The 11,673-nt window shown below is 32.1% G+C and overlaps 1 protein-coding gene across 2 annotated transcripts; it reads left to right on the top strand.

The window, feature by feature from the left end:
* Positions 1–4,819: 4,819 nt before the first annotated feature.
* Positions 4,820–9,158, top strand: LOC146956911 (protein yippee-like At4g27745). Of its 2 annotated transcripts, none has more exons than XM_085732528.1 (3): positions 4,820–4,914; positions 7,643–7,790; positions 8,782–9,158. In XM_085732528.1, the coding sequence occupies exons 2-3, from the start codon at positions 7,698–7,700 to the stop codon at positions 9,007–9,009; spliced, it is 321 nt and encodes a 106-aa protein (XP_085588654.1). In that variant the 5' UTR covers positions 4,820–4,914; positions 7,643–7,697; the 3' UTR covers positions 9,010–9,158. The 2 variants fall into 2 exon arrangements, with proteins under 2 accessions (XP_085588654.1, XP_085588660.1); XM_085732534.1 differs by lacking the exon at positions 4,820–4,914 and adding an exon at positions 6,872–6,899.
* The last annotated feature ends 2,515 nt before the right edge of the window (positions 9,159–11,673 follow it).

The raw sequence follows: 11,673 nt of genomic DNA, 5'->3' as shown, positions 1-11,673 counted from the left end.
CTATTGCAATATTTTCGTGCTAAAATGCTACTCATTTTGGAATTCTTTAAATGTTTGAATATTTTTTTTTTTGAATGTTTCGTGTTCAAAATCACGACGAGTTAAACAAAATCATAATATCATCATGATTTTGTTGAACAGAAGTGCTATATGGTGCGAAGGCTTTTTCGCACCATATAACACGAACGCGTGCAAACCATTTGCTAAGGCTAACGAGTTAGACAAAATCATAATATCATCATGATTTTGTTGAACAGAAGTGCTATATGGTGCGAAGGCTTTTTCGCACCATATAACACGAACGCGTGCAAACCATTTGCTAAGGCTACTTCTTGTTTATAATAAATAAATTAAAATAGGCAAAGTACTCCAAACCGCCATTATCACCACCGCTGTTAGTTGTTGCAATATTTTCCATCTGTACGGTGCAAAGATGATCAATACCTCAGCCATATTTAGTGTGACTATGCAGCAGTGTATTCAATGGCATGCAACTCTGCAGTATGGCTGCCACTCTACAATGGTGTTCCCAATTAGGAGAGAGACGTCTGTCGGTCGACATCGACATGCCGAAACTACGAGACTAATGGTGATTGAGGAAGAGGTATATCAGACTCGTTGAGAAGGAGGGATCACCTTTTCTCCATGGTTGGTGGGCGGTGGCAACAACAGCATAGCAGGAGGGTTAAATTTGTCATTTGGCTGAATTAAAGTGATCGTGAGAGAAGGATATTTTGCATATTTTGTTATATTGTAAAACTAATTGTAAAAAGTTATACCAAATAGAAAAACATACAATATATCAAAGTCTTACAATAATGACAATATTTTGCATATTTTGCTCAACGTTATTAAACAACTTACGAACATGGGGAATAAAGCTATTTTTATGAACGTTTTCACTCTCAGGCCGATCCAGCTTTCAGTAGCGGATCTTGAGTAAAATTGTTGGGGGTACCAAAATTGTATATAATATAAATTAAACAGTTTCACAAAGAAACAATTAATAACCAACAGTCTGGTGGTTGCTCACTCTTAATTAAATTAAATCAAAGTCTGAGGGAGCTGGTTCGAAAAAATATAAAAATTACAATAGAAATATTAAAATAGAATATTAAAAACTAGACGAAGAAGGTCTCAAACCGGAGCAATTTCGCTGGAAGTTTGGCACCCCCACCACTGCAACCAAGGAAAATTTGTGATTTATTCATGCCTAATATCATATATATATAGCAATCTTGGGGGATGCCATGGCACCTGGGGGTCTCCAAAGAGATCCGCCCTTGCCAGCTTTTATTAGTCTCAAGATGTCTAAAGATGTGGACCTTAATAATAAAGAGGTTTTACCGATTAGTAGAGATCGCACTTAGTTATCTTAAGTTTTTATCGACATATTTTCTGAACAAATAATTTATAAAGTGTTTTGGTGGTTTAAATCAAAGTAATCTAAATAAATATAGATAGAGTTGTGCTGGGGTTGAATTTCAATAACTATTCCTCATATGTTTTCTCTTAGTCGAATGTATACTTTGTATGCCTAAGTTATAACTCTACTCTTTCCTCAACGTACGTCTCCAAACTAAGGTTAACGACGCTAAATAACATAGAAACAACTGACTTCCGATACTTGGTGGCAAAATAGTCGATTGTTTCTATGACCTAAGCTTGAAAAGTTATACATGAATATAGACTTACCTGCGATCTCTCGATTGATAACACATATATATAATCTAAACCATGTCCCTTAGATAGTCAGCCTTACTAGGGTCTGACTAAATCAAAAGATCAATTGCGGCACACTTCATCAACGACAAAGCATTACAAAAAGATTTAGACTGAAATTATATTGAAAACATAAATCATATACAACCAACCAGACTAAGAATATTACATAGATTCCTAACTATTTTACATCCAATCAACAAAAGAGAGACTTTAGTTACCCGCTTGTTGCATGACTAACAAAAGAGAGTTGTTGAATCTTGGAGAAACATCAACAAACTTGTTTCCAAGCTTCCTTGTCCCTCCAATGGCTCCAACCACTCTCTACCTTCGTTCTATCTCTCTCTCTCTCTCTCTCTCTCTCTCTCTATGTATATATGTATATGTATATGTATATGTGTGTGTGTGTGTGTGTGTGTGTGTGTGTGTGTGTGTGTGTGTATATATATATATTCTATTATGGGTTTACAATTGATTACATATACAAATGACTTGCACTTCTATTTATAGTATTTCTGAAGTTGTAGATTCACTGAGCGCATAATGCTTGCTTAGCGAATCGAGTTTTCTTCAAGGGAGGAAAAGCCAATTGTTCTTCAGATATTTTTCTTTACCCCAACCTTTCTCGCTAAACAATACTTTTGTGCTTAACGAACCGCCTCTGCCTCACCTTCCAGAATCTTCAACTGCCTTTGCTCGCTAAGCAAGATTTGCATGCTTAGAGAATCGACTTTGGCTCAGATCTTCTTGAATCCTATGTTTAAGCTCGCTTTAACTTCCCCGTGCATGTTTAGCTAATCATGGTTATCTCCAGATGTCTTTATTATGCTCTAGCATAACTTTGACGTGTGTGCTTGCTTTCGATTATTCCGCATTGGTGCAGTCATTGTCTTAAACTTATAAAATTGTATAGAAACTGGACGTAATAGCTTTCTGGCATACTATACTAATATAAACGAATTATATCAAATTGGGGATTTTTATGATTGATTTCTTGCAAAACAAGTCAACAAGTGTTATGGAAAATAACAATATTTTAGAACTTATCAAATACTCGCCCCCATTTTATTTTTCGGGAGCTTTGTGACACCATTTTCACTAGCTGGAATAGATCTCGAGAGAGGTGGACTAAGCTAAAATATGATGGAAATTATAAAGAGTCTTTGAATCTTGTTGGATGAGGTGGTCTCTATAGAATTCTGATGACAAATGATTCCAAAACTTTATTGGCATGGTAGCAATGAGTGTTAAAATGAATGATAGCTTATCCATCTTAGCGTGGCGGATCCAAAAGCTTATCGTTTTGAATGGACATGTCCTTTTTAATCAAACTTGACATTGGAAAATTGGAGTGTGGATTGGCTTGCCACATGGTCATATCTGAGGTAGGATGAAGAGGGTGATCGTCCTAAGCCTAAAAAAGTAAGTATGAAATTTGGAACCCAGCCAAAAAAAATTAGGGGTCCATGGCCTTAAAAAATTACTTACATTCCAAAGGGAAATGTAATTGTTAGTAATGAGATTACTGTGATGATGTTTTTTTGGTAGAAGTTAAACTAACCTACCAAAATTAACACCAGAGAGAATTAAATCTGAGACCTTGAAGGGGTCACACTTCAAGATCCTAAGTCAGTATCACCAGACCAACCCAAGTGAATTATTGTAATGATGTTATAATGAATTTAGTAGTCTTAGTTTTTGTAGTGCCACTTTTACTAACTTACAAAGACAAATAAGTCAGGGAAAAAGCAAAAAATAAATAAAAAATAAATCTCACTTCCACCTTGAAGACATCATACAACAAAAGGAAAAGCATAGATCAATGAACAATTTCGCTATACATGTTAGATTAAGCAAATCCAAAACATGTGCACTCATTAATCGGTTCAAAATACATCGTTGTCTGTAAAATTGAATAGATAGAACACAATTTTTTTTTACTCTCATGGTACTTATTGATGAATTATAAGAAAAGAAAACCTTTCTTACATAAATAAAAAAAAGGTTGAGATTAAGCATACAATTGATGGTGGATCAATTGGAAAAATATCACAGGAATAAGAATTGTACGTATAATGTTGATGGAGGGACCAAATTGTCAGATTATCAAATTGGCGAATCACTTCTACAAAATGGTAAAAATAGGGCACCAAAACTACAATCATGCCTAAGTTAAATACTCCAAAACTAATCGAAATTTAGAAAGAAAAAAAAAGCTTAGTGCAACAATTAGCTTATGATGGTAGACCTCCACCATTAATGATGAGCATAAAGCTATTCAAGACCAAATTCTACAACTTTTGATCTCTTGCCATGTAGAAAGAAGAAAAGAAATGAAGAACTTAATTACTAATAGTCTAACAATATCCTATATTTAAGTAAAGTAGAACATTAATATCACTGTGTGAAGCACTCTTCCCATGTCACTCTATCAGGGTCGGCTCTAAGATTTTTGGTGCTCTGAACGAAACAATAAAATTGTGCTCTTTTAATTATTCCAATAGTTTTCTTCTTACATTTTTTGTTGCAAAATATTCATTTATAATCAATCAAACCGAATTAAAAAATAGTACTAACTACTAAGTAAAAATAATAATTTTGATGCCCCTAAAATATTGGTGTCCTGGGCTGCCACTCCTCCTGTCCACCCTCAGAGCCACCCCTGCACTCTATAAAAGTCCCTAAACACTTTAATGCCTCGTAAATCTGTAACATGGAAAATGCCATAGAAATAAAGAAAGCATTATTATGTACTTGAGATTTTGCAACTTGTCCTTCATAACATATATTGGAAAGTAATTAGGATCACAATTCCATTTAGGAACTAAATTTGCTTCAATATATTCAACAAAAAATTGTCAAAAAATTACACTGCACGTCATATTGAAGAAAATGCGGTTCTGAAGCTTGTTTGCATGGTAATGAGCAAAGAACTCTGAATAAGTGAATGTTTACTTAAAGTTACTAATCTGTAAGTTACTAATCTATCCTTTTTTTAAAAGTTAATCTCCTTGCCTAAATCTTTCATTAGTGCCCTTTATTGTAATTAACTAAATAGTGGAAGTTTCCTCAATCAAAGTCACATTCTCTCTATTTTCCACTTGACATACGCACGGTTACACAATAGAAAGGTTTGTTTTCACAACTTCAACTGCAGTTCTGCAAAGTTTCCAACAATCCGACGAACAGAAGGTTTTTTCCTTTCTTTTCTATCCTTTTTCCCATTTTTTTCTCCTCATTAGGGTTTTCAATGGATAAAGTTTTCATTCTTTCTCCCCCTTTTTTCTATTGATTTACATGGATAAATATCAATTTTTTGGTGATTTTATTAGTTAATTCTTTGTTTCTATTAGATTCATCTATTTTTTCTTGCTACACTGTTAGATTCATCAATTTCTTCAATTCTTACATACTTTGTTTTTATATGACCATGTTCTCAATATCTATTATATTCATTAATTTCATGTTTCTTTGTGCTTATATTTGGCTATTTTGAATTGTGATTTCCAAGCATCATAGTTTTTATCTCTATGGTAGACAAAACTATTCCAAATTCCAATTAGTAACAGGCCACTGTTTTCCTCTGTAATAATTGTTGTACAATACTTTATTTAATTGCCAACTAGGGCTAAAATGTGGTTTTTATTAGGGTTGAACCATGTAAGGGAATTTGAGTTCATTGAGATCCGAAAAAGGACAAAAATATATGGAAAATTGCTATAAGAATTATCTAGTCTAGCCTTAATTTGTATTTTGAGTCACAAAAAATATCAAATTGAAGTCACCATTCTCTCCATTGCAACAAACACATACATAAAACGATACATGAATAAAGCAATATTCTTTGCAATTTTTGGCTATTACAATATCCATTTTTTCCTTTCTACAAGTTTTGAATGAACAAAAGTTCTATTTTCTGTTTATTTCTTATTTTTAGTCTTATTTATGTGATAGTTGGTCTATGTTGGTTGTAAATGTGTTTTCCAGACTGACATAAATATATTGCATTGTTCTTTAATAGTTAGTTAGTAGACAGGGCCGGCCCAACACATCTTGAGGACTCAAGCGAACTATAATATGAGGCTTTTTTAAATGAGAGAGGTTAATATAAACTTCATAGGTTTTATAAGAAAAAACATTACAATTAAAAAAAAAATTGCATTATATACGTGGAAGTGATGTAAGTGCAGTACTCCAGCGGACAAATAATGCGCATTGTAAAGCTGTATGGCTTAGTGTTGAGCCCATGTTGTAAGCATCATAAATCCTCACGTCTACCATCTTTGTTTCATGACAAAGTTGTATATTTAATTTGTTGTGTGGCCTTTATGCGTTTGTATATACACACATAAATTTGTCTATTATGAGGTCTTTATTTATTCTAAGTCCAAAATTCGGGGGCTTAAAGCGAGGGCGACCAACCCTGTTAGTAGATTCAAATTTGGGATATCAACAAAAAGAAAAGGAAAAAAAAAAGAGAATAGCTTGTAAATTATAATTGGCCTCAGTATTTTTTCTTAATGAATTTCTTTTTCCAAATCATCTTTCTATTCATCTCGTATATAATTTCTCACTTTTCTATTTTTGTGGTGTTTAATCTTCTAATCTTTGTTGAAGTTAGTGACTGTTTGTTTTAATTTGTATTATCATTCTGCTTAATAAATCATTGTCATACCTCAATTTTTGACCTAAGGTCCTACGTTCATACACCATTTGACCCTGATTTAGTCACTGACTTCAGTAAAAATTTCGACAGAGATGTATTTTAAAATACATCATTTTTGTTCCGAGTCGGACCATTTTCTCTCTCTATTTTTTTTTTAAGTTTTATTTACTTTTTATCTTTTGTTTTATTATCTTTTAATGTCCATCTTTTATTAACTTTTTTTAAATTTTTAATACTGGTTTTTTATTCTAGTCATTATTTTTTTTCTTTTCTTTATTTTGTAATGTTCAAAATGTCCAAAAAAATAATAGTGTCAAAGTTCAATGAGTCCAAAATTAAAATGTCAGGGTCCAACAAATTTCTTTCTTTCCACGCCATTTTCCTTGCCACAATTTTAGGGTCAACACATTTCTTTCTCCCTAAGGCTTTTCCTTTTCCGCCAAAACCCTAATGCTATAAAACTAAACCTAAACACAGTTTCAGACCGATTCACTTTCTTTCCAATCAAAAGGTCCAAGCCAAAACACAACACACTCATATTGTCTTGCATCTCTCTCTCTCTCTTATCCTTTGGGTTCTTTTTTTTGTTTTATTTTTTAATCTTATCAATTGTCTTTTCTTATGTTTAATTTATGTCAAAACCACGGTTCAAATCAATTATATATACTTGCGAATATCAATTTCTTTGCAGGCTCACTCGTCTGATTTTGATTCTTTCATGATATTTCAGCCTTTTAATACTGCAACAACTCTTCTATACTTAATTTTCATACTTTTTTTTTGTTTTTTTGAGCAAACAAACTCTATACCTTAACCGTGTGTGTTTATATGTTTTGAGGCAATTTTTGTTTGTTTGTGACACTAAATTAGTTTTTGTTTGAGGCAATGTTTACCATGATACTACTTTTAACCGTGTATAAACTATTTTGGATTCCATTTATGTTTTTTTTGGTCAATTCATATTGTTTCTATACTATTATTTTGGTTGCTTTTGTATGTCGTATAATTTAATTTAATCTTTGATTAAACGATAAACAAAGGTAAATAATAATGCCTTGTTTAATTTGTTTAGTGTTTTATTATCATGCATTTCTATTTTTGTTATTTATTTATCTCTTTAGTTTATCAATTGTTAATTTTATCTCATGCATTTTTATAAGTTTTGATTTATTATTCTGCATTTGTATTATTTATTCATGCATATATTTCCCCTTTTCTTAAAAAAAATTAGATGTTTTGTTTTGTTGTTGGCAGGTTTTATAGCCACATAATCACTTTTCTGAAGGGTTGAGTTGAGAAAGGCTTTGAAATGCAGAATTTGATTGAACCCATATTGTACACTTGCTTTAATTGTAGAAACTATGTTGCCACTCATGATGATTTGATTTCGAAATTCTTTCAGGTGATCACTCTCACTTTTATCTATTGAGATTTGAGACTACCCTTCCATAATAGATCAAATTATATAAACATAATATACTATCATATGATTATTAGATTTGGAAGAATTTTAGTGCATCTTTGGATTTTCTTTTGAGGAGGCAAAATTGATTTGGTGTAGAATTTTGTGATATGTTGGGATATTTTTAAGTTAAATTGATTTTAATTTTAAGTTTTTGTCTTTAGAATTAACTTTTAGACTTAAATTTATTGTTTAACTCATTTTTATATAAACTTATACAAAGATAGATTAATTTACTTTTAACTTACTTTTAACCAGAAGCAATTCTCGTTCAAATTCAAATTTTGTCATTGTAGAATTAAACAGACTAATTTTTATAAGTTTGGAGGATGTTCTTGATTAGAATGGCTTGTAACATTAAATTAGTTTTTGTCTCCAAGCATACATTTTACAATCACATTTATTGTTCAACTCACCTTAATGTTTCTTAAAAAAAAAACTCACTTTCATGTGAACATTTCCAAATATGAAATAAAAGGAGTGCCACAAACACTCTTTTTTCAACAGTTACTCTCTTATTGTATGAAATCAATACATGTCTCACATTTAAGAAATATGTTTCATATGGAGTGGTGGAAGATTCACATGAATTTCTTCCAATAATAAAAGAGTAAATTTTGAAAATAGAGTGTTTCTAGCACATCATCACAAAATCAATTTTTCCCAACTGTAGAACGTAACACGCACTTAATTTACTTGTTTACATTAAGACTAGACTATTTTCACATGGATATGTGCAAATTACTTTTACAAGCACGTTAGCATATCTTTAAAATTAGAATGAGTTTGACAAAATAACAATAACACATCATGATTCTGGCAAACTCAGCATAAATCCAAATATCCACTAAGATCTTATGGATTTGAATTGATTTTTTTACAATATGTTCATGCAATGAATTGGTGATACTAAGTTTATTAATAATTTCAGGCAAGAAATGGAAGAGCTTTTCTGTTTTCAAATGCAATGAATATTAAAGTAGGGCAAAAAGAGGACAGGCAACTCATGACAGGTCTTTATACAGTTGCTGATGTCTACTGTTGTGAGTGCAATGAAGTGCTTGGTTTCAAGTATGAAAGAGCCTATGTGGAAACTCAGAAATACAAGGAACGCAAATACTTTATTGAGGAGAAAAAAATTGTCAAGGAAAATTTGTAGTCTCTTGTCTTAATGTCTTTATGTGCATGTATCCTACATGTTCAATTTCAATTTGATCATTTATCTTGTTCAACAGATCAACGTTGTTGCCACTATCGGGCCATTTACAAAGGTTTTATTTTGTGTCTGCTATAACAAAGAAGTCATTTCTAGGATTTTAGCTCTCAACAGAGATGATATTACAATTCAATCAGCTCTCATAGAGAGGAGATAAAATCAAGCACTTGATTGATTTACAGGAAGATCTAATACTCATTCCATCAAGTCAATGATTCTAACTCTCACTCAAAGAGGATTTACATTTGAGTGCTCATTCTTATTGGATTTTTCTGATTATGCCAAATGGTCCAAATTTCACAACTTCACCCTTGGAGACTCACTTTGTAAATCCATATATACAATATATTCCAATTTCCTTAATTTCATTTTATTGTAACAAAAGGTTGTGCATTATTAATTTCTAAGTTTATTATATTTTTGTAGTGTTTCTATATCCACCAAGTCAAGATTCATTGATTCAAGTAACACAAGAATCCTACAAGAGCTACAACACTAAAGATCCAATATTGTTTATGAACATTGGTAACTCTTTGTTTAACACAGCAACACATGGTGATTTTTACTTCACAAGTGGAGAGAATTGGAAATGCTATTAGTCCAAGTTCTTCATTGCCTGCAGCTGCACCGTCTTATAAGAAAGTGTTTGGAAACGTTCCAGTATCAAATTCACCTCACCTAACTTCAACTCTTCATTTGTCCATTATTGGATCTCATATATGCACTGTTTTTGACTTTAATGTCATATATTATATTGGAGAATTTTGGATATGCATATATCTTAGACACCTGTTTAATTCAAAAAATAAATAAATATATAATTACTACTCTTATACATATTATATATTGTAAAATCACAATTTAAAAAAAAAGTCTATCATAAATTATTCATTATTAAATTTAAAATAGTTTAGCTTTTATTATATTGTATTTTTATTAATTAATTAAACTTAATAAATGATAAAACAGTATTATAAACTATGAGAAGAAAATACGTAGATTATAATTTATTTATTTTTTTGGTCTAGTGGCTAGAAATTCACCTCTTAAAGGTCAATAAGTGGGGTGTCCGGGGTTCGAACCTCGGCCCCTGCATATAATATGCAATGTCCCTGCCAATTGAGCTATGCTCACACGGACAATTATATTATATTATGTAATATAGAGTTTAATGGTGGTGGGTTGACGGTCAAAAACAATTTTGCACATACAACCAATCAAACATTTAGAATTGTCACGTAAGTTAAAAACATTAATTGATGTGACAATTCTAAATGTTTTGATTAGTTGTATGTGCAAAATTGTTTTGGACCGTCAACCCACCACCATTAAACTCTTTATCATCATATAAATATATTATTTGACTACAATTTATAATTACTATATTTATTTTAATATACTTAATTTCTAATAATTTATCATACTTTCTAAATTAATTCATAAAATTTTGGTCAATATAAATTTAATTCATAAACTAGTTTTTAAATAAATATAAATAAAAAATTTCAACACATGAATATCATTGCTAATTATAGTTTTACAAGATTACCCATGAAGAGAGAAAATTAAATTATGTTTGCCTAATATATTTATCACATTAGACATAAAGATATGTAACATAATTAGGGGTATGTTGGTAAAAAAAATATTAGCATACTTAATTTTTTTTTAGGTAAGTCAGGAGAAAGGACATGCATCAGGTGAAACAATGACATCCCAACTAGGTTGACACCCCGCGAAACCTCCATCCTATGCCGCCAAACTCAAAAAAGATTTTATTAAAAAAAAGGGGAAAATATAGGGTTACTAACGGTCTTCAAAAAAATATTGTTATTGACTAAAACAAATATCCTTATTATCTAATCCTAAACTACAATGTAAACAACTTATGCAAAACCCTAATCCTAGATTATGGGCGGGAAATGTACATTTAATGTTGAAATTTGAATTTCAAATCTAACACTAAACTCTACACCTTATTAACTCCATAAGTGTCCTTCCAACGATTTCCAATGTCCTGTGCACTACTCAAGGAAAGGTTTGTTGGATACCAAGGAGTATTGATGATTTTTGTCTCCCATGTTTAATTACCAAAAGAGCAAAACAACTTCCCACCACCTTTTATCCTCTTTCCTCATTAACAAAAATCTCCCAAACCCACCCTCCTCATCATCATCGGTATCTATTCTCCCTCTTTTCCTCTTCCAAAAATTCTCACCCCAAAAACCCCAACAGCCTACCTCATCCTCCCTGAACTCTCGCTCTATCTCACCTTAACTAACACCCTCGACATCCACTCTCTCCTGCAACGTCCCACTCGCCGCAACTCAAAACCCTACCCCCCATTAACGTGCTTACTTGGCAGCAGAAGTTATTCTCCGCCGTATCACTATCATTAACCATGGCGGCACCAGCTCCGGCTATTTCATCTCCGCCGACTCTGTCTTCGATTCTGACCCAACACGTTCTTCTTACTCAAATCAGAACCTCTTCTCTTCTCTCTTCTCTCTCATTTTCGCACTTACAGCTTACATTGAAAGTAGTGCACACCCTCCATCTCTTTTCCAACTACGACGATGATATGAGCGGGTTCGACGGCCGCGTAGA

Source organism: Medicago sativa, chromosome 1 (genome assembly GCF_051527215.1).
Source record: "Medicago sativa cultivar Bolivia chromosome 1, Bolivia_mono, whole genome shotgun sequence".
Taxonomy (NCBI): Eukaryota; Viridiplantae; Streptophyta; class Magnoliopsida; order Fabales; family Fabaceae; genus Medicago; species Medicago sativa.
This window is presented reverse-complemented; position numbering and strand designations above follow the sequence as displayed.

What these genes read in the sequence shown, in the direction of transcription:
- LOC146956911 (XM_085732528.1), top strand. Translation starts at nt 7,698, where the DNA reads ATGCAGAATTTGATTGAACCCATATTGTACACTTGCTTTAATTGTAGA. An exon ending in TGATTTCGAAATTCTTTCAG is followed by an intron (nt 7,791 to 8,781) that starts GTGATCACTCTC and finishes TAATAATTTCAG; the next exon opens with GCAAGAAATGGAAGAGCTTT.